At 49.0% G+C, this 26,881-nt stretch overlaps 1 protein-coding gene and 1 long non-coding RNA gene across 12 annotated transcripts in view; both read left to right on the top strand.

The window, feature by feature from the left end:
• The window catches only part of LOC129856839 (DEP domain-containing mTOR-interacting protein-like), a 108,164-nt gene that overhangs the window by 40,053 nt on the left and 41,230 nt on the right, over positions 1-26,881 (top strand). For all 5 annotated transcript variants that reach the window (XM_055924555.1, XM_055924554.1, XM_055924553.1 and 2 more), the window contains 2 exons: positions 10,421-10,603; positions 22,543-22,680. In XM_055924555.1, coding sequence (XP_055780530.1) covers positions 10,421-10,603; positions 22,543-22,680 — 321 coding nt within the window. The remainder of the gene's footprint in view (positions 1-10,420; positions 10,604-22,542; positions 22,681-26,881) is intronic.
• LOC129856841 (uncharacterized) lies at positions 10,612-20,732 on the top strand. Of its 7 annotated transcripts, none has more exons than XR_008759814.1 (3): positions 10,612-12,353; positions 13,091-14,349; positions 14,454-20,732. It is a non-coding gene; the product is annotated as an uncharacterized LOC129856841 (long non-coding RNA). The 7 variants fall into 7 exon arrangements; XR_008759816.1 differs by having other exon boundaries at positions 13,091-14,453; positions 14,558-20,732; XR_008759815.1 differs by having other exon boundaries at positions 13,091-14,453; positions 14,507-20,732.

The following is a 26,881-nucleotide window of genomic DNA, read 5'->3' as shown; positions in this document are numbered from 1 at the left end:
TCTCCTCTCTGCTCTCCTCTCTGCTCTCCTCTCTGCTCTCCTCTCTGCCCTCCCCTCTGCCCTCCTCTCTGCCCTCCTCTCTGCCCTCCTCTCTACCCTCCTCTCTGCTCTCCTCTCTGCCCTCCTCTCTGCTCTCCTCTCTGCCCTCCTCTCTGCTCTCCTCTCTGCTCTCCTCTCTGCTCTCCTCTCTGCTCTCCTCTCTGCTCTCCTCTCTGCTCTCCTCTCTGCTCTCCTCTCTGCCCTCCTCTCTGCTCTCCTCTCTGCCCTCTGCCCTCCTCTCTACTCTCCTCTCTGCCCTCTGCCCTCCTCTCTACTCTCCTCTCTGCTCTCCTCTCTGCTCTCCTCTCTGCCCTCCTCTCTGCTCTCCTCTCTGCTCTCCTCTCTGCTCTCCTCTCTACTCTCCTCTCTACTCTCCTCTCTGCTCTCCTCTCTGCCCTCCTCTCTGCCCTCCTCTCTACTCTCCTCTCTGCTCTCCTCTCTGCTCTCCTCTCTACTCTCCTCTCTACTCTCCTCTCTACTCTCCTCTCTACTCTCCTCTCTGCCCTCCTCTCTGCTCTCCTCTCTGCTCTCCTCTCTGCTCTCCTCTCTGCTCTCCTCTCTGCCCTCTGCCCTCCTCTCTGCTCTCCTCTCTGCTCTCCTCTCTGCCCTCTGCCCTCCTCTCTACTCTCCTCTCTGCTCTCCTCTCTGCTCTCCTCTCTGCTCTCCTCTCTGCCCTCTGCCCTCTGCCCTCTGCCCTCCCCTCTGCCCTCCTCTCTGCCCTCCTCTCTACTCTCCTCTCTACTCTCCTCTCTACTCTCCTCTCTACTCTCCTCTCTGCCCTCCTCTCTGCCCTCCTCTCTGCTCTCCTCTCTGCTCTCCTCTCTGCTCTCCTCTCTGCCCTCCTCTCTGCTCTCCTCTCTGCCCTCCTCTCTACTCTCCTCTCTGCCCTCCTCTCTGCTCTCCTCTCTGCCCTCCTCTCTACTCTCCTCTCTGCCCTCCTCTCTGCTCTCCTCTCTGCCCTCCTCTCTGCTCTCCTCTCTGCCCTCCTCTCTGCCCTCCTCTCTGCCCTCCTCTCTGCCCTCCTCTCTGCCCTCCTCTCTGCCCTCCTCTCTGCCCTCCTCTCTGCCCTCCTCTCTACTCTCCTCTCTGCCCTCCTCTCTGCTCTCCTCTCTGCTCTCCTCTCTGCTCTCCTCTCTGCCCTCCTCTCTGCTCTCCTCTCTGCCCTCTGCTCTCCTCTCTGCCCTCCTCTCTGCTCTCCTCTCTGCCCTCTGCCCTCCTCTCCTCTCTACTCTCCTCTCTACTCTCCTCTCTGCTCTCCTCTCTGCTCTCCTCTCTGCTCTCCTCTCTGCTCTCCTCTCTGCCCTCCTCTCTGCCCTCCTCTCTACTCTCCTCTCTACTCTCCTCTCTGCTCTCCTCTCTGCTCTCCTCTCTGCTCTCCTCTCTGCTCTCCTCTCTGCTCTCCTCTCTGCTCTCCTCTCTGCCCTCCTCTCTACTCTCCTCTCTGCTCTCCTCTCTGCTCTCCTCTCCTCTCTGCTCTCCTCTCTGCTCTCCTCTCTGCTCTCCTCTCTGCCCTCCTCTCTACTCTCCTCTCTGCTCTCCTCTCTGCTCTCCTCTCTGCTCTCCTCTCTGCTCTCCTCTCTGCTCTCCTCTCTGCTCTCCTCTCTGCTCTCCTCTCTGCCCTCCTCTCTGCCCTCTGCCCTCCTCTCTACTCTCCTCTCTGCCCTCTGCCCTCCTCTCTACTCTCCTCTCTGCTCTCCTCTCTACTCTCCTCTCTGCCCTCCCCTCTGCCCTCCTCTCTGCCCTCCTCTCTACTCTCCTCTCTGCTCTCCTCTCTGCTCTCCTCTCTGCTCTCCTCTCTGCTCTCCTCTCTGCTCTCCTCTCTGCCCTCCTCTCTGCCCTCCTCTCTGCCCTCCTCTCTGCTCTCCTCTCTGCCCTCCTCTCTACTCTCCTCTCTGCTCTCCTCTCTGCTCTCCTCTCTGCTCTCCTCTCTGCTCTCCTCTCTGCTCTCCTCTCTGCTCTCCTCTCTGCCCTCCTCTCTGCTCTCCTCTCTGCCCTCTGCCCTCCTCTCTACTCTCCTCTCTGCCCTCCTCTCTGCTCTCCTCTCTGCCCTCCTCTCTGCTCTCCTCTCTGCCCTCTGCCCTCCTCTCTGCTCTCCTCTCTGCTCTCCTCTCTGCCCTCCTCTCTGCTCTCCTCTCTGCCCTCTGCCCTCCTCTCTGCTCTCCTCTCTGCCCTCCTCTCTACTCTCCTCTCTGCTCTCCTCTCTGCTCTCCTCTCTGCTCTCCTCTCTGCTCTCCTCTCTGCTCTCCTCTCTGCTCTCCTCTCTGCCCTCCTCTCTGCTCTCCTCTCTGCCCTCTGCCCTCCTCTCTACTCTCCTCTCTGCCCTCCTCTCTACTCTCCTCTCTGCCCTCCTCTCTACTCTCCTCTCTGCCCTCCTCTCTACTCTCCTCTCTGCCCTCCTCTCTGCCCTCCTCTCTGCCCTCCTCTCTGCTCTCCTCTCTGCTCTCCTCTCTACTCTCCTCTCTGCCCTCCTCTCTACTCTCCTCTCTGCCCTCCCCTCTGCCCTCCTCTCTGCCCTCCCCTCTGCCCTCCTCTCTGCCCTCCTCTCTGCCCTCCTCTCTGCTCTCCTCTCTGCCCTCTGCCCTCCTCTCTACTCTCCTCTCTGCCCTCTGCCCTCCTCTCTGCTCTCCTCTCTACTCTCCTCTCTGCCCTCCCCTCTGCCCTCCTCTCTGCTCTCCTCTCTGCCCTCCTCTCTACTCTCCTCTCTACTCTCCTCTCTGCTCTCCTCTCTACTCTCCTCTCTGCCCTCCTCTCTGCTCTCCTCTCTACTCTCCTCTCTACTCTCCTCTCTACTCTCCTCTCTACTCTCCTCTCTACTCTCCTCTCTACTCTCCTCTCTGCCCTCCTCTCTGCTCTCCTCTCTGCCCTCCTCTCTGCCCTCCTCTCTGCCCTCCTCTCTACTCTCCTCTCTGCTCTCCTCTCTGCCCTCCTCTCTGCCCTCCTCTCTGCCCTCCTCTCTGCTCTCCTCTCTGCCCTCCTCTCTGCCCTCCTCTCTGCCCTCCTCTCTGCCCTCCTCTCTGCTCTCCTCTCTGCTCTCCTCTCTGCCCTCCTCTCTACTCTCCTCTCTGCTCTCCTCTCTACTCTCCTCTCTGCTCTCCTCTCTGCTCTCCTCTCTGCTCTCCTCTCTGCTCTCCTCTCTGCTCTCCTCTCTACTCTCCTCTCTACTCTCCTCTCTGCCCTCCTCTCTGCCCTCCTCTCGCCCTCCCCTCTGCTCTCATTTCAGCCCAGGCTCCCAACCCAGTCTCAGGATCTATCCCAAGTGGCACCCTAGACATTTCCTTTATAGTGCACTACTTTTGACCAGATCCCCATTGGCCCTGGTCAAAATAAGTGCCCCATAAAGGGAATAGGGTGCCATTTTGGACACAGCCTCTGTGTCTTGTCCTGACTTGAGCTGAACGGTGAACCTGACACTGATTCAGACGCGGAGGATAATTACTGGTAATTAACTAGTTGACATGGAGAGGAAGATCAATCATTACGGGGTCTTTGAAAAGCTCATTTTAAATGAAACTGATGAACGGCACACTAAAGAAATGTACTGTGTGATTCCACTTGCTACAACTGGATGAAAAGTCCCATGTAGTGTTCACCTTGTCGTCATGGTCACCTTGTTGTCATGGTCACGTGTTCAGCACTAATATAATCAGCTCTGGTTCTCTTGACTGTGGCACATCAGAATGGTCTCCCATCCTAGGAGCGGCCAGGCCCAACCCTGCTTATCTGTCATCAGAGACAAGCCAGCAGCGGCCTGCAGCAGGATGGTACTGTGTGGGCACTGCTTGCTGCCTGCTGGCTCAGTACAGGCTCTGACATACAATACAGAGAGGCGGGGGCCTAACTACAGAGAGGCGGGGGGGGCGCCTAACTACAGAGAGGCGGGGGGGGCGCCTAACTACAGAGAGGCGGGGGGGGGCGCCTAACTACAGAGAGGCGGGGGGGGGGCCTAACTACAGAGAGGCGGGGGGGGGGCGCCTAACTACAGAGAGGCGGGGGGGGGGCCTAACTACAGAGAGGCGGGGGGGGGGGCCTAACTACAGAGAGGCGGGGGGGGGGGGGGCTAACTACAGAGAGGCGGGGGGGGGGGGGGCTAACTACAGAGAGGCGGGGGGGGGGGGGGGGCCTAACTACAGAGAGGCGGGGGGGGGGGGGGCCTAACTACAGAGAGGCGGGGGGGGGGGGCCTAACTACAGAGAGGCGGGGGGGGGGGGCCTAACTACAGAGAGGCCTGGGGGGGGCCTAACTACAGAGAGGCCTGGGGGGGGCCTAACTACAGAGAGGCGGGGGGGGCCTAACTACAGAGAGGCGGGGGGGGCCTAACTACAGAGAGGCCTAACTACAGAGAAATGAACAAAGACTGAGATGCTTCTGGCCTCTCAGAATCAACTTGATACCTCGCTCCTGAGGAATTATCAAGGCTGCTTGACAGAACCCAGCCGTGACCCGGTTGGCGCTGCCACCTGGGGTTGGAGTGTGGAAGTGTGCCATGGTAGTGTGTCTATGTCCTAACACTAACCTTCCCCCACATCATAACAATACACACACACATGCACGCGCGCGCACCCGACAGCGTACACACACACACACTGCATACTTGAAATGTCTGAACTGTAGAACAATAGCAGCCCTGCCTGGATGGATCCACATGGTGGGTTGTTTTGGGTCAGTTGCCCCACACAATCACTGCATTCCTGGTTGATGGACTCACACAGAGAGCTGCTGATTTGATCTTCGTGGCTCAACACCATGTGCAACCGAGCCACTGGGCGGATGAATACACATAACCTAGAGCCACTGGGCTGATGAATACACATAACCTAGAGCCACTGGGCGGATGAATACACATAACCTAGAGCCACTGGGCGGATGAATACACATAACCTAGAGCCACTGGGCGGATGAATACACATAACCTAGAGCCACTGGGCGGATGAATACACATAACCTAGAGCCACTGGGCGGATGAATACACATAACCTAGAGCCACTGGGCGGATGAATACACATAACCTAGAGCCACTGGGCGGATGATTACACATAACCTAGAGCCACTGGGCTGATGAATACACATAACCTAGAGCCACTGGGCGGATGAATACACATAACCTAGAGCCACTGGGCTGATGAATACACATAACCTAGAGCCACTGGGCGGATGAATACACATAACCTAGAGCCACTGGGCGGATGAATACACATAACCTAGAGCCACTGGGCGGATGAATACACATAACCTAGAGCCACTGGGCGGATGAATACACATAACCTAGAGCCACTGGGCGGATGAATACACATAACCTAGAGCCACTGGGCGGATGAATACACATAACCTAGAGCCACTGGGCTGATGAATACACATAACCTAGAGCCACTGGGCGGATGATTACACATAACCTAGAGCCACTGGGCGGATGAATACACATAACCTAGAGCCACTGGGCGGATGATTACACATAACCTAGAGCCACTGGGCGGATGAATACACATAACCTAGAGTCACTGAACATGTTGTTTGGTTCGATTTATATTTGAATTAGTCAGCTGATATTTAGATCTTTGTGAATCAACACCATGGCAACAAGCGTTCTGAATACACATAATCAACCCCCTTTAATCCGGATCGTCCCCTTTTGGGGCACCAGGTGCTGGAACATAATCAACCCCCTTTAATCCGGATCGTCCCCTTTTGGGGCACCAGGTGCTGGAACATAATCAACCCCCTTTAATCCGGATCGTCCCCTTTTGGGGCACCAGGTGCTGAAACATATTCAACCCCCTTTAATCCTGATCGTCCCCTTTTGGGGCACCAGGTGCTGAAACATATTCAACCCCCTTTAATCCTGACCGTCCCCTTTTGGGGCACCAGGTGCTGAAACATATTCAACCCCCTTTAATCCGGATCGTCCCCTTTTGGGGCACCAGGTGCTGGAACATAATCAACCCCCTTTAATCCTGATCGTCCCCTTTTGGGGCACCAGGTGCTGGAACATAATCAACCCCCTTTAATCCTGATCGTCCCCTTTTGGGGCACCAGGTGCTGGAACATAATCAGAAACTGTTGTTTGGTTACGGACCTGGTTATGATTGAATCATTATGGACTCTTTGGATTGTTGAAATGTGTCTGTGGTAACTGCTATGTTTTTAGACGGGGAAATTGCAATGGACTTTCACTCTACTAACGTAAGGAGAACACTTCCTCCTGAGATAAAAAAACAAACCTCAGATGAGGAATATTTCAATCCATCTCTATAAACCACAGGACCAGAAACACTTCATACAGTCACAGCAGCAGCTTTATAGCATCACAAGGTGCTTCCATAACCAACCTAGGAAGTAGAACATACCGGCTGGATTTCTGTATTTTGAAAGTTTGTATATATCTTGAACCTTGTTTGCTGACATGCAAAACATTTTGGGACTATATCAGCAATGGACGAATGAAACAAATACTAAAATATTGTTTTTGGGTGGAGTGTTCCTTTAAATCCTGAGTTCTAACCCCTTGGCACAGTTATGCCGGCTTTATGGCTTAGTTACACAAGTGACAGTCAGATTTTGATTCCTGGATGGCTTTAGTCGTATAGTCAGTCAGAGTTGGTTTTATGTCTTTCAAGGGATTTGGAGATTTAAGGGGCATTCAGAGCCTCCCCCGTACTGAGCGTTAGCCAAGTGAGTGTTGGCACAATGACGGCCCAAGCTAAGAGAGGGAGAGTGTGTGTGTGTGTCCAACCCTAAGAGACTTAGCTGATTACTGGCATTGGAGGCACCATCAGAGGTGTTCTGTCTGATGGGAATAATTGAAGAGTTACAGGATTTAGAACTGAACTACCTCCTGTTCTATAGTTAACGGGATTTACAGTCAATAACTGTAGTTAACAGGATTTACAGTGATTTACAGTCGGTAACTGTAGTTACCGGGATTTACAGTCGGTAACTGTAGTTAACGGGATTTACAGTCAGTAACTGTAGTTACCGGGATTTACAGTCGGTTACTGTAGTTAACGGGATTTACAGTCAGTTACTGTAGTTACCGGGATTTACAGTCAGTTACTGTAGTTACCGGGATTTACAGTGATTTACTGTCGGTAACTGTAGTTACCGGGATTTACAGTCGGTAACTGTAGTTAACGGGATTTACAGTCGTTAACGGGATTTACAGTCGGTAACTGTAGTTAACGGGATTTACAGTCGGTAACTGTAGTTAACGGGATTTACAGTCGGTAACTGTAGTTACCGGGATTTACAGTCAGTAACTGTAGTTAACGGGATTTACAGTCGTTAACGGGATTTACAGTCGGTAACTGTAGTTAACGGGATTTACAGTCGGTAACTGTAGTTAACGGGATTTACAGTCGGTAACTGTAGTTACCGGGATTTACAGTCGGTAACTGTAGTTACCGGGTTTTACAGTCGGTCATATGAAACAGTAACCGATCCTAAACAATGGTTTTGTTGTGTGTTTCTCCCTGACAGTGACCAACAAGCAGCACTTTGGATTTACAGTCGGTAACAGTAGTTAACGGGATTTACAGTCGGTAACTGTAGTTACCGGGATTTACAGTCGGTAACTGTAGTTAACGGGTTTTACAGTCGGTCATATGAAACAGTAACCGATCCTAAACAATGGTTTTGTTGTGTGTTTCTCCCTGACAGTGACCAACAAGCAGCACTTTGGATTTACAGTCGGTAACAGTAGTTAACGGGATTTACAGTCGGTAACTGTAGTTACCGGGATTTACAGTCGGTAACTGTAGTTACCGGGTTTTACAGTCGGTCATATGAAACAGTAACCGATCCTAAACAATGGTTTTGTTGTGTGTTTCTCCCTGACAGTGACCAACAAGCAGCACTTTGGATTTACAGTCGGTAACAGTAGTTAACGGGATTTACAGTCGGTAACTGTAGTTACCGGGATTTACAGTAGTTAACTGTAGTTAACGGGATTTACAGTCGGTAACTGTAGTTAACGGGTTTTACAGTAGTTAACTGTAGTTAACGGGATTTACAGTAGTTAACTGTAGTTAACGGGATTTACAGTCGGTAACTGTAGTTAACGGGTTTTACAGTCGGTCATATGAAACAGTAACCGATCCTAAACAATGGTTTTGTTGTGTGTTTCTCCCTGACAGTGACCAACAAGCAGCACTTTGGATTTACAGTCGGTTATATGAAACAGTAACCGATCCTAAACAATGGTTTTGTTGTGTGTTTCTCCCTGACAGTGACCAACAAGCAGCACTTTGGATTTACAGTCGGTAACAGTAGTTAACGGGATTTACAGTCGGTAACTGTAGTTAACGGGTTTTACAGTCGGTTATATGAAACAGTAACCGATCCTAAACAGTGGTTTTGTTGTGTGTTTCTCCCTGACAGTGACCAACAAGCAGCACTTTGGATTTACAGTCGGTCATATGAAACAGTAACCGATCCTAAACAATGGTTTTGTTGTGTGTTTCTCCCTGACAGTGACCAACAAGCAGCACTTTGGATTTACAGTCGGTCATATGAAACAGTAACCGATCCTAAACAATGGTTTTGTTGTGTGTTTCTCCCTTACAGTGACCAACAAGCAGCACTTTGGATTTACAGTCGGTCATATGAAACAGTAACCGATCCTAAACAGTGGTTTTGTTCTGTGTTTCTCCCTGACAGTGACCAACAAGCAGCACTTTGGATTTACAGTCGGTCATATGAAACAGTAACCGATCCTAAACAGTGGTTTTGTTGTGTGTTTCTCCCTGACAGTGACCAACAAGCAGCACTTTGGATTTACAGTCGGTAACTGTAGTTAACGGGATTTACAGTCGGTTATATGAAACAGTAACCGATCCTAAACAGTGGTTTTGTTGTGTGTTTCTCCCTGACAGTGACCAACAAGCAGCACTTTGGATTTACAGTCGGTCATATGAAACAGTAACCGATCCTAAACAATGGTTTTGTTGTGTGTTTCTCCCTGACAGTGACCAACAAGCAGCACTTTGGATTTACAGTCGGTCATATGAAACAGTAACCGATCCTAAACAATGGTTTTGTTGTGTGTTTCTCCCTGACAGTGACCAACAAGCAGCACTTTGGATTTACAGTCGGTCATATGAAACAGTAACCGATCCTAAACAGTGGTTTTGTTCTGTGTTTCTCCCTGACAGTGACCAACAAGCAGCACTTTGGATTTACAGTCGGTCATATGAAACAGTAACCGATCCTAAACAGTGGTTTTGTTGTGTGTTTCTCCCTGACAGTGACCAACAAGCAGCACTTTGGATTTACAGTCGGTCATATGAAACAGTAACCGATCCTAAACAGTGGTTTTGTTGTGTGTTTCTCCCTGACAGTGACCAACAAGCAGCACTTTGGATTTACAGTCGGTCATATGAAACAGTAACCGATCCTAAACAGTGGTTTTGTTGTGTGTTTCTCCCTGACAGTGACCAACAAGCAGCACTTTGGATTTACAGTCGGTCATATGAAACAGTAACCGATCCTAAACAGTGGTTTTGTTCTGTGTTTCTCCCTGACAGTGACCAACAAGCAGCACTTTGGATTTACAGTCGGTCATATGAAACAGTAACCGATCCTAAACAGTGGTTTTGTTGTGTGTTTCTCCCTGACAGTGACCAACAAGCAGCACTTTGGATTTACAGTCGGTCATATGAAACAGTAACCGATCCTAAACAGTGGTTTTGTTGTGTGTTTCTCCCTGACAGTGACCAACAAGCAGCACTTTGGATTTACAGTCGGTCATATGAAACAGTAACCGATCCTAAACAGTGGTTTTGTTCTGTGTTTCTCCCTGACAGTGACCAACAAGCAGCACTTTGGATTTACAGTCGGTCATATGAAACAGTAACCGATCCTAAACAGTGGTTTTGTTGTGTGTTTCTCCCTGACAGTGACCAACAAGCAGCACTTTGGATTTACAGTCGGTCATATGAAACAGTAACCGATCCTAAACAGTGGTTTTGTTGTGTGTTTCTCCCTGACAGTGACCAACAAGCAGCACTTTGGATTTACAGTAGTTAACTGTAGTTAACGGGTTTTACAGTCGGTCATATGAAACAGTAACCGATCCTAAACAGTGGTTTTGTTGTGTGTTTCTCCCTGACAGTGACCAACAAGCAGCACTTTGGATTTACAGTCGGTCATATGAAACAGTAACCGATCCTAAACAGTGGTTTTGTTGTGTGTTTCTCCCTGACAGTGACCAACAAGCAGCACTTTGGATTTACAGTCGGTCATATGAAACAGTAACCGATCCTAAACAGTGGTTTTGTTGTGTGTTTCTCCCTGACAGTGACCAACAAGCAGCACTTTGGATTTACAGTCGGTCATATGAAACAGTAACCGATCCTAAACAGTGGTTTTGTTGTGTGTTTCTCCCTGACAGTGACCAACAAGCAGCACTTTGTGGATGGAGGGCTGCTATACCAGTTCAGACTGAACTTCAGAAGGAGACGGCGTCTGATGGAGCTGCTGAACGAGCGCTGCCGTACCATCCCAGAGAGCCACGACAGCCCCTTCTGTCTCCGCAAACAGAACCCGGAGGGAGGCAACACCAGCTTCCTGTCTGGTAAACCTCAATGTCTAGCAATCAAATGTCTTTATAAAGCCCTTTTTACAGCAGGAGTTGTTGTACCCACACCATCTACAGTCACACTGGGGCTGAATCCCACTATAACCCTTAGTCCCTACTCTCTACTCTCTACTCACTATCTACTGTCAGACTGGGGCCGAATTCCACTATAACCCTTAGTCCCTACTCCCTACTCACTATCTACAGTCACACTGGAGCCGAATCCCACTATAACCCTTAGTCCCTACTCCCTACTCCCTACTCACTATCTACTGTCAGACTGGGGCCGAATCCCACTATAACCCTTAGTCCCTACTCCCTACTCCCTACTCACTATCTACTGTCAGACTGGGGCCGAATTCCACTATAACCCTTAGTCCCTACTCCCTACTCACTATCTACAGTCACACTGGAGCCGAATCCCACTATAACCCTTAGTCCCTACTCCCTACTCCCTACTCACTATCTACTGTCAGACTGGGGTCGAATTGCACTATAACCCTTAGCCCCTACTCTCTACTCCCTACTCACTATCTACTGTCAGACTGGGGTCGAATTCCACTATAACCCTTAGCCCCTACTCTCTACTCCCTACTCACTATCTACAGTCACACTGGAGCCGAATCCCACTATAACCTTTAGTCCCTACTCCCTACTCCCTACTCACTATCTACTGTCAGACTGGGGCCGAATTCCACTATAACCCTTAGCCCCTACTCTCTACTCCCTACTCACTATCTACAGTCAGACTGGGGCCGAATTCCACTATAACCCTTAGCCCCTACTCTCTACTCCCTACTCACTATCTACAGTCAGACTGGGGCCGAATTCCACTATAACCCTTAGCCCCTACTCTCTACTCCCTACTCACTATCTACAGTCAGACTGGGGCCGAATTCCACTATAACCCTTAGCCCCTACTCTCTACTCCCTACTCACTATCTACAGTCAGACTGGGGCTGAATCCCACTATAACCCTCAGCCCCTACTCTCTACTCACTATCTACTGTCAGACTGGGGCTGAATCCCGCTATAACCCTTAGCCCCTGGATGAATGAAGGCTGGATGAAGGCCGTCAGTAGGTTTGTGGACCTGAGGGAGAGCTGTATAGTATATGGATGAAGGCCATCAGTAGGTTTGGACCTGAGGGAGAGCTGTATAGTATATGGATGAAGGTAGTGGGTTTGTGGACCTGAGGGAGAGCTGTATAGTATATGGATGAAGGCAGTCAGTAGGTGTGTGGACCTGAGGGAGAGCTGTATAGTATATGGATGAAGGCCAGTCAGTAGGTGTGTGGACCTGAGGGAGAGCTGTATAGTATATGGATGAAGGCAGTCAGTAGGTGTGTGGACCTGAGGGAGAGCTGTATAGTATATGGATGAAGGTAGGTTTGAGGACCTGAGGGAGAGCTGTATAGTATATGGATGAAGGCAGTCAGTAGGTTTGTGGACCTGAGGGAGAGCTGTATAGTATATGGATGAAGGCCATCAGTAGGTTTGTGGACCTGAGGGAGAGCTGTATAGTATATGGATGAAGGCCAGTCAGTAGGTTTGTGGACCTGAGGGAGAGCTGTATAGTATATGGATGAAGGCAGTCAGTAGGTTTGGACCTGAGGGAGAGCTGTATAGTATATGGATGAAGGCAGTCAGTAGGTTTGGACCTGAGGGAGAGCTGTATAGTATATGGATGAAGGCAGTCAGTAGGTTTGGACCTGAGGGAGAGCTGTATAGTATATGGATGAAGGCAGGTTTGTGGACCTGAGGGAGAGCTGTATAGTATATGGATGAAGGCCAGTCAGTAGGTTTGTGGACCTGAGGGAGAGCTGTATAGTATATGGATGAAGGCAGTCAGTAGGTTTGTGGACCTGAGGGAGAGCTGTATAGTATATGGATGAAGGCAGTCAGTAGGTTTGTGGACCTGAGGGAGAGCTGTATAGTATATGGATGAAGGCCATCAGTAGGTTTGTGGACCTGAGGGAGAGCTGTATAGTATATGGATGAAGGCAGTCAGTAGGTTTGTGGACCTGAGGGAGAGCTGTATAGTATATGGATGAAGGCAGTCAGTAGGTTTGTGGACCTGAGGGAGAGCTGTATAGTATATGGATGAAGGCCATCAGTAGGTTTGTGGACCTGAGGGAGAGCTGTATAGTATATGGATGAAGGCAGTCAGTAGGTTTGTGGACCTGAGGGAGAGCTGTATAGTATATGGATGAAGGCAGTCAGTAGGTTTGTGGACCTGAGGGAGAGCTGTATAGTATATGGATGAAGGCAGTCAGTAGGTTTGTGGACCTGAGGGAGAGCTGTATAGTATATGGATGAAGGCAGTCAGTAGGTTTGTGGACCTGAGGGAGAGCTGTATAGTATATGGATGAAGGCAGGCAGTAGGTTTGTGGACCTGAGGGAGAGCTGTATAGTATATGGATGAAGGCCATCAGTAGGTTTGTGGACCTGAGGGAGAGCTGTATAGTATATGGATGAAGGCCAGTCAGTAGGTTTGGACCTGAGGGAGAGCTGTATAGTATATGGATGAAGGCCAGTCAGTAGGTTTGGACCTGAGGGAGAGCTGTATAGTATATGGATGAAGGCCAGTCAGTAGGTTTGTGGACCTGAGGGAGAGCTGTATAGTATATGGATGAAGGCAGTCAGTAGGTTTGGACCTGAGGGAGAGCTGTATAGTATATGGATGAAGGCAGTCAGTAGGTTTGGACCTGAGGGAGAGCTGTATAGTATATGGATGAAGGCCAGTCAGTAGGTTTGTGGACCTGAGGGAGAGCTGTATAGTATATGGATGAAGGCCAGTCAGTAGGTTTGTGGACCTGAGGGAGAGCTGTATAGTATATGGATGAAGGTAGGTTTGTGGACCTGAGGGAGAGCTGTATAGTATATGGATGAAGGCAGTCAGGTTTGTGGACCTGAGGGAGAGCTGTATAGTATATGGATGAAGGCAGTCAGTAGGTTTGTGGACCTGAGGGAGAGCTGTATAGTATATGGATGAAGGTAGGTTTGTGGACCTGAGGGAGAGCTGTATAGTATATGGATGAAGGCAGTCAGTAGGTTTGTGGACCTGAGGGAGAGCTGTATAGTATATGGATGAAGGCAGTCAGTAGGTTTGTGGACCTGAGGGAGAGCTGTATAGTATATGGATGAAGGCAGTCAGTAGGTTTGTGGACCTGAGGGAGAGCTGTATAGTATATGGATGAAGGCCATCAGTAGGTTTGTGGACCTGAGGGAGAGCTGTATAGTATATGGATGAAGGCAGTCAGTAGGTTTGTGGACCTGAGGGAGAGCTGTATAGTATATGGATGAAGGCAGTCAGTAGGTTTGTGGACCTGAGGGAGAGCTGTATAGTATATGGATGAAGGCCATCAGTAGGTTTGTGGACCTGAGGGAGAGCTGTATAGTATATGGATGAAGGCAGTCAGTAGGTTTGTGGACCTGAGGGAGAGCTGTATAGTATATGGATGAAGGCAGTCAGTAGGTTTGTGGACCTGAGGGAGAGCTGTATAGTATATGGATGAAGGCAGTCAGTAGGTTTGTGGACCTGAGGGAGAGCTGTATAGTATATGGATGAAGGCAGTCAGTAGGTTTGTGGACCTGAGGGAGAGCTGTATAGTATATGGATGAAGGCAGGCAGTAGGTTTGTGGACCTGAGGGAGAGCTGTATAGTATATGGATGAAGGCCATCAGTAGGTTTGTGGACCTGAGGGAGAGCTGTATAGTATATGGATGAAGGCCAGTCAGTAGGTTTGGACCTGAGGGAGAGCTGTATAGTATATGGATGAAGGCCAGTCAGTAGGTTTGGACCTGAGGGAGAGCTGTATAGTATATGGATGAAGGCCAGTCAGTAGGTTTGTGGACCTGAGGGAGAGCTGTATAGTATATGGATGAAGGCAGTCAGTAGGTTTGGACCTGAGGGAGAGCTGTATAGTATATGGATGAAGGCAGTCAGTAGGTTTGGACCTGAGGGAGAGCTGTATAGTATATGGATGAAGGCCAGTCAGTAGGTTTGTGGACCTGAGGGAGAGCTGTATAGTATATGGATGAAGGCCAGTCAGTAGGTTTGTGGACCTGAGGGAGAGCTGTATAGTATATGGATGAAGGTAGGTTTGTGGACCTGAGGGAGAGCTGTATAGTATATGGATGAAGGCAGTCAGGTTTGTGGACCTGAGGGAGAGCTGTATAGTATATGGATGAAGGCAGTCAGTAGGTTTGTGGACCTGAGGGAGAGCTGTATAGTATATGGATGAAGGTAGGTTTGTGGACCTGAGGGAGAGCTGTATAGTATATGGATGAAGGCAGTCAGTAGGTTTGTGGACCTGAGGGAGAGCTGTATAGTATATGGATGAAGGCAGTCAGTAGGTTTGTGGACCTGAGGGAGAGCTGTATAGTATATGGATGAAGGCCAGTCAGTAGGTTTGTGGACCTGAGGGAGAGCTGTATAGTATATGGATGAAGGCCAGTCAGTAGGTTTGGACCTGAGGGAGAGCTGTATAGTATATGGATGAAGGCCAGTCAGTAGGTTTGTGGACCTGAGGGAGAGCTGTATAGTATATGGATGAAGGCAGTCAGTAGGTTTGGACCTGAGGGAGAGCTGTATAGTATATGGATGAAGGCAGTCAGTAGGTTTGGACCTGAGGGAGAGCTGTATAGTATATGGATGAAGGCCAGTCAGTAGGTTTGTGGACCTGAGGGAGAGCTGTATAGTATATGGATGAAGGCCAGTCAGTAGGTTTGTGGACCTGAGGGAGAGCTGTATAGTATATGGATGAAGGTAGGTTTGTGGACCTGAGGGAGAGCTGTATAGTATATGGATGAAGGTAGGTTTGTGGACCTGAGGGAGAGCTGTATAGTATATGGATGAAGGCAGTCAGGTTTGTGGACCTGAGGGAGAGCTGTATAGTATATGGATGAAGGCAGTCAGTAGGTTTGTGGACCTGAGGGAGAGCTGTATAGTATATGGATGAAGGCCATCAGTAGGTTTGTGGACCTGAGGGAGAGCTGTATAGTATATGGATGAAGGCCATCAGTAGGTTTGTGGACCTGAGGGAGAGCTGTATAGTATATGGATGAAGGTAGGTTTGTGGACCTGAGGGAGAGCTGTATAGTATATGGATGAAGGTAGGTTTGTGGACCTGAGGGAGAGCTGTATAGTATATGGATGAAGGCCATCAGTAGGTTTGTGGACCTGAGGGAGAGCTGTATAGTATATGGATGAAGGTAGGTTTGTGGACCTGAGGGAGAGCTGTATAGTATGTGGATGAAGGCCATCAGTAGGTTTGTGGACCTGAGGGAGAGCTGTATAGTATATGGATGAAGGCCGTCAGTAGGTTTGTGGACCTGAGGGAGAGCTGTATAGTATATGGATGAAGGCAGTCAGTAGGTTTGTGGACCTGAGGGAGAGCTGTATAGTATATGGATAAAGGCAGTCAGTAGGTTTGTGGACCTGAGGGAGAGCTGTATAGTATATGGATGAAGGTAGGTTTGTGGACCTGAGGGAGAGCTGTATAGTATATGGATGAAGGCAGTCAGTAGGTTTGTGGACCTGAGGGAGAGCTGTATAGTATATGGATGAAGGCAGTCAGGTTTGTGGACCTGAGGGAGAGCTGTATAGTATATGGATGAAGGCAGTCAGTAGGTTTGTGGACCTGAGGGAGAGCTGTATAGTATGTGGATGAAGGCCATCAGTAGGTTTGTGGACCTGAGGGAGAGCTGTATAGTATATGGATGAAGGCAGTCAGTAGGTTTGTGGACCTGAGGGAGAGCTGTATAGTATATGGATGAAGTCAGTAGGTTTGTGGACCTGAGGGAGAGCTGTATAGTATATGGATAAAGGCAGTCAGTAGGTTTGTGGACCTGAGGGAGAGCTGTATAGTATATGGATAAAGGCAGTCAGTAGGTTTGTGGACCTGAGGGAGAGCTGTATAGTATATGGATGAAGGCAGTCAGTAGGTGTGTGGACCTGAGGGAGAGCTGTATAGTATATGGATGAAGGTAGGTTTGAGGACCTGAGGGAGAGCTGTATAGTATGTGGATGAAGGCCGTCAGTAGGTTTGTGGACCTGAGGGAGAGCTGTATAGTATGTGGATGAAGGCCGTCAGTAGGTTTGTGGACCTGAGGGAGAGCTGTATAGTATATGGATGAAGGTAGTAGGTTTGTGGACCTGAGGGAGAGCTGTATAGTATATGGATGAAGGCAGTCAGTAGGTGTGTGGACCTGAGGGAGAGCTGTATAGTATATGGATGAAGGTAGGTTTGAGGACCTGAGGGAGAGCTGTATAGTATGTGGATGAAGGCCGTCAGTAGGTTTGGACCTGAAGGAGAGCTGTATAGTATATGGATGAAGGCAGTAGGTTTGTGGACCTGAGGGAGAGCTGTATAGTATATGGATGAAGGCAGTCAGTAGGTTTGTGGACCTGAGGGAGAGCTGTATAGTATATGGATGAAGGCCATCAGTAGGTTTGTGGACCTGAGGGAGAGCTGTATAGTATATGGATGAAGTCAGTAGGTTTGTGGACCTGAGGGAGAGCTGTATAGTATATGGATGAAGTCAGTAGGTTTGTGGACCTGAGGGAGAGCTGTATAGTATATGGATGAAGGCCATCAGTAGGTTTGTGGACCTGAGGGAGAGCTGTATAGTATATGGATGAAGGCAGTCAGTAGGTTTGTGGACCTGAGGGAGAGCTGTATAGTATATGGATGAAGGCCGTCAGTAGGTTTGTGGACCTGAGGGAGAGCTGTATAGTATATGGATGAAGGCCAGTCAGTAGGTTTGTGGACCTGAGGGAGAGCTGTATAGTATATGGATGAAGGCCGTCAGTAGGTTTGTGGACCTGAGGGAGAGCTGTATAGTATATGGATGAAGGCCAGTCAGTAGGTTTGTGGACCTGAGGGAGAGCTGTATAGTATATGGATGAAGGCCAGTCAGTAGGTTTGTGGACCTGAGGGAGAGCTGTATAGTATATGGATGAAGGTAGGTTTGTGGACCTGAGGGAGAGCTGTATAGTATGTGGATGAAGGCCATCAGTAGGTTTGTGGACCTGAGGGAGAGCTGTATAGTATATGGATGAAGGCAGTAGGTTTGAGGACCTGAGGGAGAGCTGTATAGTATGTGGATGAAGGCAGGCAGTAGGTTTGTGGACCTGAGGGAGAGCTGTATAGTATGTGGATGAAGGCCATCAGTAGGTTTGTGGACCTGAGGGAGAGCTGTATAGTATATGGATGAAGGTAGGTTTGTGGACCTGAGGGAGAGCTGTATAGTATATGGATGAAGGTAGGTTTGTGGACCTGAGGGAGAGCTGTATAGTATATGGATGAAGGCAGTCAGGTTTGTGGACCTGAGGGAGAGCTGTATAGTATATGGATGAAGGCAGTCAGTAGGTTTGTGGACCTGAGGGAGAGCTGTATAGTATATGGATGAAGGCAGTCAGTAGGTTTGTGGACCTGAGGGAGAGCTGTATAGTATGTGGATGAAGGCAGTCAGTAGGTTTGTGGACCTGAGGGAGAGCTGTATAGTATATGGATGAAGGCCATCAGTAGGTTTGTGGACCTGAGGGAGAGCTGTATAGTATATGGATGAAGGTAGGTTTGTGGACCTGAGGGAGAGCTGTATAGTATATGGATGAAGGTAGGTTTGTGGACCTGAGGGAGAGCTGTATAGTATATGGATGAAGGCAGTCAGTCGGTTTGTGGACCTGAGGGAGAGCTGTATAGTATATGGATGAAGGCCATCAGTAGGTTTGTGGACCTGAGGGAGAGCTGTATAGTATATGGATGAAGGCCATCAGTAGGTTTGTGGACCTAAGGGAGAGCTGTATAGTATATGGATGAAGGCCATCAGTAGGTTTGTGGACCTGAGGGAGAGCTGTATAGTATATGGATGAAGTCAGTAGGTTTGTGGACCTGAGGGAGAGCTGTATAGTATATGGATGAAGGCAGTCAGTAGGTTTGTGGAACCGAAGGAGAGCTGTATAGTATATGGATGAAGGCAGTAGGTTTGTGGACCTGAAGGAGAGCTGTATAGTATATGGATGAAGGCAGTAGGTTTGTGGACCTGAGGGAGAGCTGTATAGTATATGGATGAAGGCCATCAGTAGGTTTGTGGACCTGAGGGAGAGCTGTATAGTATATGGATGAAGGCAGTCAGTAGGTTTGTGGACCTGAGGGAGAGCTGTATAGTATATGGATGAAGGCCATCAGTAGGTTTGTGGACCTGAGGGAGAGCTGTATAGTATATGGATGAAGGTAGGTTTGTGGACCTGAGGGAGAGCTGTATAGTATATGGATGAAGGCAGTAGGTTTGTGGACCTGAGGGAGAGCTGTATAGTATATGGATGAAGGCCATCAGTAGGTTTGTGGACCTGAGGGAGAGCTGTATAGTATATGGATGAAGGCCATCAGTAGGTTTGTGGACCTGAGGGAGAGCTGTATAGTATATGGATGAAGGTAGGTTTGTGGACCTGAGGGAGAGCTGTATAGTATATGGATGAAGGCAGTAGGTTTGTGGACCTAAGGGAGAGCTGTATAGTATATGGATGAAGGCCATCAGTAGGTTTGTGGACCTGAGGGAGAGCTGTATAGTATATGGATGAAGGCAGTCAGTAGGTTTGTGGACCTGAGGGAGAGCTGTATAGTATATGGATGAAGGTAGTAGGTTTGTGGACCTGAGGGAGAGCTGTATAGTATATGGATGAAGGCAGTCAGTAGGTGTGTGGACCTGAGGGAGAGCTGTATAGTATGTGGATGAAGGCCAGTCAGTAGGTTTGGACCTGAGGGAGAGCTGTATAGTATGTGGATGAAGGCCAGTCAGTAGGTTTGGACCTGAGGGAGAGCTGTATAGTATATGGATGAAGGCCAGTCAGTAGGTTTGGACCTGAGGGAGAGCTGTATAGTATATGGATGAAGGCAGTAGGTTTGTGGACCTGAGGGAGAGCTGTATAGTATATGGATGAAGGCCATCAGTAGGTTTGTGGACCTGAGGGAGAGCTGTATAGTATATGGATGAAGGCAGTCAGTAGGTTTGTGGACCTGAGGGAGAGCTGTATAGTATATGGATGAAGGCAGTCAGTAGGTTTGTGGACCTGAGGGAGAGCTGTATAGTATATGGATGAAGGTAGTAGGTTTGTGGACCTGAGGGAGAGCTGTATAGTATATGGATGAAGGCAGTCAGTAGGTGTGTGGACCTGAGGGAGAGCTGTATAGTATGTGGATGAAGGCCAGTCAGTAGGTTTGGACCTGAGGGAGAGCTGTATAGTATATGGATGAAGGCCAGTCAGTAGGTTTGGACCTGAGGGAGAGCTGTATAGTATATGGATGAAGGCAGTCAGTAGGTTTGTGGACCTGAGGGAGAGCTGTATAGTATATGGATGAAGGCCATCAGTAGGTTTGTGGACCTGAGGGAGAGCTGTATAGTATATGGATGAAGGCCATCAGTAGGTTTGTGGACCTGAGGGAGAGCTGTATAGTATATGGATGAAGGCCGTCAGTAGGTTTGTGGACCTGAGGGAGAGCTGTATAGTATATGGATGAAGGTAGGTTTTAAGCCCCATAATGAGAAGCTGACGTCAGCTAAATGAACAACCTCGTCCGCTACGTTCCTTTAACATCCTCTTCAGCAGGAGCTGGCAGACGACGCAATGATATCAAACGCTTCCCGACTCGTAATAAATAGAATCTTCCAAGGTTCCAGAGGAAAGTGCAGTACTGTGAGTTCCTCTGCGCTCCAGTTAGCTGCTCTGTCTCTTATCGTTGAGATTCACTGGAATGAGGAAGGAACGAGGGAACAGCCCCTCCACAACCTACAGCTGTGTGATACCTGCTGCTGGAATGAGGAAGGAACGAGGGAACAGCCCCTCCACAACCTACAGCTGTGTGATACCTGCTGCTGGAATGAGGAAGGAACGAGGGAACAGCCCCTCCACAACCTACAGCTGTGTGATACCTGCTGCTGGCTTTGGTTCCTGACAAAAACATCTGTATGTGAGGGTTTTCTGCACAACATATGATGCTATGAACACTGTTCCGCAGGGTTCTCTATGTGCCGCAGGGTTCTCTCTGTTCCGCAGGGTTCTCTATGTTCCGCAGGGTTCTCTATGTTCCGCAGGGTTCTCTCTGTTCCGCAGGGTTCTCTCTGTTCCGCAGGGTTCTCTCTGTTCCGCAGGGTTCTCTCTGTTCCGCAGGGTTCTCTCTGTGCCGCAGGGTTCTCTCTGTTCCGCAGGGTTCTCTCTGTTCCGCAGGGTTCTCTCTGTTCCGCAGGATATTGCAGAGCACTGATGCACATTCCACAATGACATCATTCTTTAGACTTTGCCCAACCACCTGCCACAGTCTAGAGGTGCACTGCTTTATGGAGGCAGTATAGACCTTACCAGTCTAGAGGTGTACTGCTTTATGGAGGCAGTATAGACCTTACCAGTCTAGAGGTGTACTGCTTTATGGAGGCAGTATAGACCTTACCAGTCTAGAGGTGTACTGCTTTATGGAGGCAGTATAGACCTTACCAGTCTAGAGGTGTACTGCTTTATGGAGGCAGAATAGACCTTACCAGTCTAGAGGTGTACTGCTTTATGGAGGCAGTATAGACCTTACCAGTCTAGAGGTGTACTGCTTTATGGAGGCTGTATAGACCTTACCAGTCTAGAGGTGTACTGCTTTATGGAGGCAATATAGACCTTACCAGTCTAGAGGTGTACTGCTTTATGGAGGCAGTATAGACCTTACCAGTCTAGAGGTGTACTGCTTTATGGAGGCAGTATAGACCTTACCAGTCTAGAGGTGTACTGCTTTATGGAGGCAATATAGACCTTACCAGTCTAGAGGTGTACTGCTTTATGGAGGCAGTATAGACCTTACCAGTCTAGAGGTGTACTGCTTTATGGAGGCAGTATAGACCTTACCAGTCTAGAGGTGTACTGCTTTATGGAGGCAATATAGACCTTACCAGTCTAGAGGTGTACTGCTTTATGGAGGCAATATAGACCTTACCAGTCTAGAGGTGTTCTGCTTTATGGAGGCAATATAGACCTTACCAGTCTAGAGGTGTACTGCTTTATGGAGGCAATATAGACCTTACCAGTCTAGAGGTGTACTGCTTTATGGAGGCAGTATAGACCTTACCAGTCTAGAGGTGTACTGCTTTATGGAGGCAGTATAGACCTTACCAGTCTAGAGGTGTACTGCTTTATGGAGGCAATATAGACCTTACCAGTCTAGAGGTGTACTGCTTTATGGAGGCAGTATAGACCTTACCAGTCTAGAGGTGTACTGCTTTATGGAGGCAGTATAGACCTTACCAGTCTAGAGGTGTACTGCTTTATGGAGGCAATATAGACCTTACCAGTCTAGAGGTGTACTGCTTTATGGAGGCAATATAGACCTTACCTGGAAAGAGTGCTTTCATTATAGACTGATTAGATACACCTACACATCCTGATTAGATACACCTTTCACAACTAACAACACAAACCTCTGACAACAGCAACACTGCTTTTACACAGTCCTTTTCCCTTTGGTGCACTACTATTGACTAGGACCCATAAGGCTCTGGTCCCAAGTAGTGCACTGTATAGAGAAAAGGGTTCCATTTGGGACATAATTAGTGTTCCCTCTGAAAGGAAACAAATGTTGAATTGGAAAAAAAAGTCTCTCAGACCTTCAACATTTGTTTTGACTACATCAGGGGGGAAAAATGTGCGAACGAATAAAGGACGTCCTCTCTCTCTCTCTCTCTCTCTCTCTGTCTGTCTGTCTGTCTGTCTGTCTCTCTCTCTCTCTCTCTCTGTCTGTCTGTCTGTCTCCTCTCTCTCTCTCTCTCGTCTCTCTCTCTCTCGTCTCTGTCTCCTCTCTCTCTCTCTCTCGTCTCTCTCTGTCTCTGTCTCTCTCTCTGTCGTCTCTCTCTCTCTCGTCTCTCTGTTGTCTCTCTCTCCTCTGTCTCGTCTCTCAGTGAGTCCTACTAAAGAGATGAAGATGATAGTGGGTATCCGTCGGAGCAGCATGAGCAGCAGCTGTGGCAGCAGTGGTTACTATAGCAGCAGTCCCACCCTCAGTAGCAGCCCCCCGGTGCTCTGTAACCCAAAGTCAGGTAAGAGTCTCTCCATTCTCCCCGAGTGACCTTACACACACACACACACACACACACACACACACACACACACACACACACACACACACACACACCACAGTCTGGTAAGAGTCTGAATAGGAGCCCTGTGCACAGCAGTGTGTCTTCAATGTGCTGGTACCCTCTCCTCCCCAAGACGGAGGTTTTGGTCAGGAACTACTGACTATGCAGAACACATGGAAAAACACTTGGAGTGTTTTGGATCCTCAGTTCAGGTAATAGTAACAGTATCATGCAGACAGAACCAGACTGTTCTGGACTGCCCTCTGTACTAGTGACTAGTGGTCACACGGACAGAACCAGCCTGTTCTGGACTGCCCTCTGTACTAGTGACTAGTGGTCACACGGACAGAACCAGCCTGTTCTGGACTGCCCTCTGTACTAGTGACTAGTGGTCACACGGACAGAACCAGCCTGTTCTGGACTGCTGTCTGTACTAGTGACTAGTGGTCACACGGACAGAACCAGCCTGTTCTGGACTGCCCTCTGTACTAGTGACTAGTGGTCACACGGACAGAACCAGCCTGTTCTGGACTGCCCTCTGTACTAGTGACTAGTGGTCACACGGACAGAACCAGCCTGTTCTGGACTGCCCTCTGTACTAGTGACTAGTGGTCACACGGACAGAACCAGCCTTTTCTGGACTGCCGTCTGTACTAGTGACTAGTGGTCACACGGACAGAACCAGCCTGTTCTGGACTGCCGTCTGTACTAGTGACTAGTGGTTCACACGGACAGAACCAGCCTGTTCTGGACTGCTGTCTGTACTAGTGACTAGTGGTCACACGGACAGAACCAGCCTGTTCTGGACTGCTGTCTGTACTAGTGACTAGTGGTCACACGGACAGAACCAGCCTGTTCTGGACTGCCCTCTGTACTAGTGACCAGTGGTCACACTGACAGAACCAGCCTGTTCTGGACTGCTGTCTGTACTAGTGACTAGTGGTCACACGGACAGAACCAGTCTGTTCTGGACTGCTGTCTGTACTAGTGACTAGTGGTCACACGGACAGAACCAGTCTGTTCTGGACTGCTGTCTGTACTAGTGACTAGTGGTCACACGGACAGAACCAGCCTGTTCTGGACTGCCCTCTGTACTAGTGACTAGTGGTCACACGGACAGAACCAGCCTGTTCTGGACTGCCCTCTGTACTAGTGACTAGTGGTCACACGGACAGAACTAGTCTGTTCTGGACTGCCGTCTGTACTAGTGACTAGTGGTCACACGGACAGAACCAGCCTGTTCTGGACTGCCCTCTGTACTAGTGACTAGTGGTCACACGGACAGTACCAGCCTGTACTGGACTGCCCTCTGTACTAGTGACTAGTGGTCACACGGACAGAACCAGCCTGTTCTGGACTGCCCTCTGTACTAGTGACTAGTGGTCACACGGACAGAACCAGCCTGTTCTGGACTGCTGTCTGTACTAGTGACTAGTGGTCACACGGACAGAACCAGCCTGTTCTGGACTGCCCTCTGTACTAGTGACTAGTGGTCACACGGACAGAACCAGCCTGTTCTGGACTGCCGTCTGTACTAGTGACTAGTGGTCACACGGACAGAACCAGCCTGTTCTGGACTGCCGTCTGTACTAGTGCCTAGTGGTCACACGGACAGAACCAGCCTGTTCTGGACTGCCGTCTGTACTAGTGACCAGTGGTCACACGGACAGAACCAGCCTGTTCTGGACTGCCGTCTGTACTAGTGACTAGTGGTCACACGGACAGAACCAGCCTTTTCTGGACTGCCGTCTGTACTAGTGACTAGTGGTCACACGGACAGAACCAGCCTGTTCTGGACTGCCGTCTGTACTAGTGACTAGTGGTCACACGGACAGAACCAGCCTGTTCTGGACTGCCCTCTGTACTAGTGACTAGTGGTCACACGGACAGAACCAGCCTGTTCTGGACTGCTGTCTGTACTAGTGACTAGTGGTCACACGGACAGAACCAGCCTGTTCTGGACTGCCGTCTGTACTAGTGACTAGTGGTCACACGGACAGAACCAGCCTGTTCTGGACTGCCCTCTGTACTAGTGACTAGTGGTCACACGGACAGAACCAGCCTGTTCTGGACTGCCCTCTGTACTAGTGACTAGTGGTCACACGGACAGAACCAGCCTGTTCTGGACTGCCCTCTGTACTAGTGACTAGTGGTCACACGGACAGAACCAGCCTGTTCTGGACTGCTGTCTATACTAGTGACTAGTGGTCACACGGACAGAACCAGCCTGTTCTGGACTGCCCTCTGTACTAGTGACTAGTGGTCACACGGACAGAACCAGCCTGTTCTGGACTGCCGTCTGTACTAGTGACTAGTGGTCACACGGACAGAACCAGCCTGTTCTGGACTGCTGTCTGTACTAGAGCCTACTGCTACATGACCTCTGACATCTTGAGTCTGGGAAGAATCCCACCACACGTGGTTCAGCCACGGTGCAGTGGAACATGTCATCCTCTGTAAGATGATCTCATGGATGCGTTATCTGAAGTGTACAATCTGTTTAACCCTTTAGTTTTCTATCCTTTGGGTCAGACTTCTAAACCCTTCTCTGTTCTGCTGCCTTTTAGCCTAAAGATATCCAGGCTCTAGTCTTATATAGAAGACTTTGTTTCAGATATCCAGGCTCTAGTCTTGTATAGGAGACCTGTGTTTCAGATATCCAGGCTCTAGTCTTGTATAGGAGACTGTGTTTCAGATATCCAGGCTCTAGTCTTGTATAGGAGACTGTGTTTCAGATATCAAGGCTCTAGTCTTGTATAGGAGGCTGTGTTTCAGATATCCAGGCTTTAGTCTTGTATAGGAGACTGTGTTTCAGATATCCAGGCTCTAGTCTTGTATAGGAGGCTGTGTTTCAGATATCAAGGCTCTAGTCTTGTATAGGAGACCTGTGTTTCAGATATCCAGGCTCTAGTTTTGTATAGGAGGCTGTGTTTCAGATATCCAGGCTCTAGTCTTGTATAGGAGACCTGTGTTTCAGATATCCAGGCTCTAGTCTTGTATAGGAGACTGTGTTTCAGATATCCAGGCTCTAGTCTTGTATACGAGGCTGTGTTTCAGATATGCAGGCTCTAGTTTTGTATAGGAGGCTGTGTTTCAGATATCCAGGCTCTAGTCTTGTATAGGAGACCTGTGTTTCAGATATCCAGGCTCTAGTCTTGTATAAGAGGCTGTGTTTCAGATATGCAGGCTCTAGTCTTGTATAGGAGGCTGTGTTTCAGATATGCAGGCTCTAGTTTTGTATAGGAGGCTGTGTTTCAGATATCCAGGCTCTAGTCTTGTATAGGAGACCTGTGTTTCAGATATCCAGGCTCTAGTCTTGTATAGGAGACCTGTGTTTCAGATATGCAGGCTCTAGTCTTGTATAGGAGGCTGTGTTTCAGATATGCAGGCTCTAGTTTTGTATAGGAGGCTGTGTTTCAGATATCCAGGCTCTAGTCTTGTATAGGAGACTGTTTCAGATATCCAGGCTCTAGTCTTGTATAAGAGGCTGTGTTTCAGATATGCAGGCTCTAGTCTTGTATAGGAGGCTGTGTTTCAGATATGCAGGCTCTAGTTTTGTATAGGAGGCTGTGTTTCAGATATCCAGGCTCTAGTCTTGTATAGGAGACTGTGTTTCAGATATGCAGGCTCTAGTTTTGTATAGGAGGCTGTGTTTCAGATATCCAGGCTCTAGTCTTGTATAGGAGACTGTGTTTCAGATATCCAGGCTCTAGTCTTGTATAGGAGACCTGTGTTTCAGATATGCAGGCTCTAGTCTTGTATAGGAGGCTGTGTTTCAGATATGCAGGCTCTAGTTTTGTATAGGAGGCTGTGTTTCAGATATCCAGGCTCTAGTCTTGTATAGGAGACTGTGTTTCAGATATCCAGGCTCTAGTCTTGTATAAGAGGCTGTGTTTCAGATATGCAGGCTCTAGTCTTGTATAGGAGGCTGTGTTTCAGATATGCAGGCTCTAGTTTTGTATAGGAGGCTGTGTTTCAGATATCCAGGCTCTAGTCTTGTATAGGAGACTGTGTTTCAGATATCCAGGCTCTAGTCTTGTATAGGAGGCTGTGTTTCAGATATTCAGGCTCTAGTCTTGTATAGGAGACTGTTTCTATTGAAGACTGCTGATTTAAAAGATGGAAAACATGTTATTCTGCAGCTGTGTGTTAAAGTATG

This window comes from Salvelinus fontinalis, chromosome 6 (assembly GCF_029448725.1).
Source record: "Salvelinus fontinalis isolate EN_2023a chromosome 6, ASM2944872v1, whole genome shotgun sequence".
NCBI lineage: Eukaryota > Metazoa > Chordata > Actinopteri > Salmoniformes > Salmonidae > Salvelinus > Salvelinus fontinalis.
The sequence above is the reverse complement of the archived record's forward strand: the minus strand, read 5'-3'. Positions and strand labels throughout refer to the sequence as shown.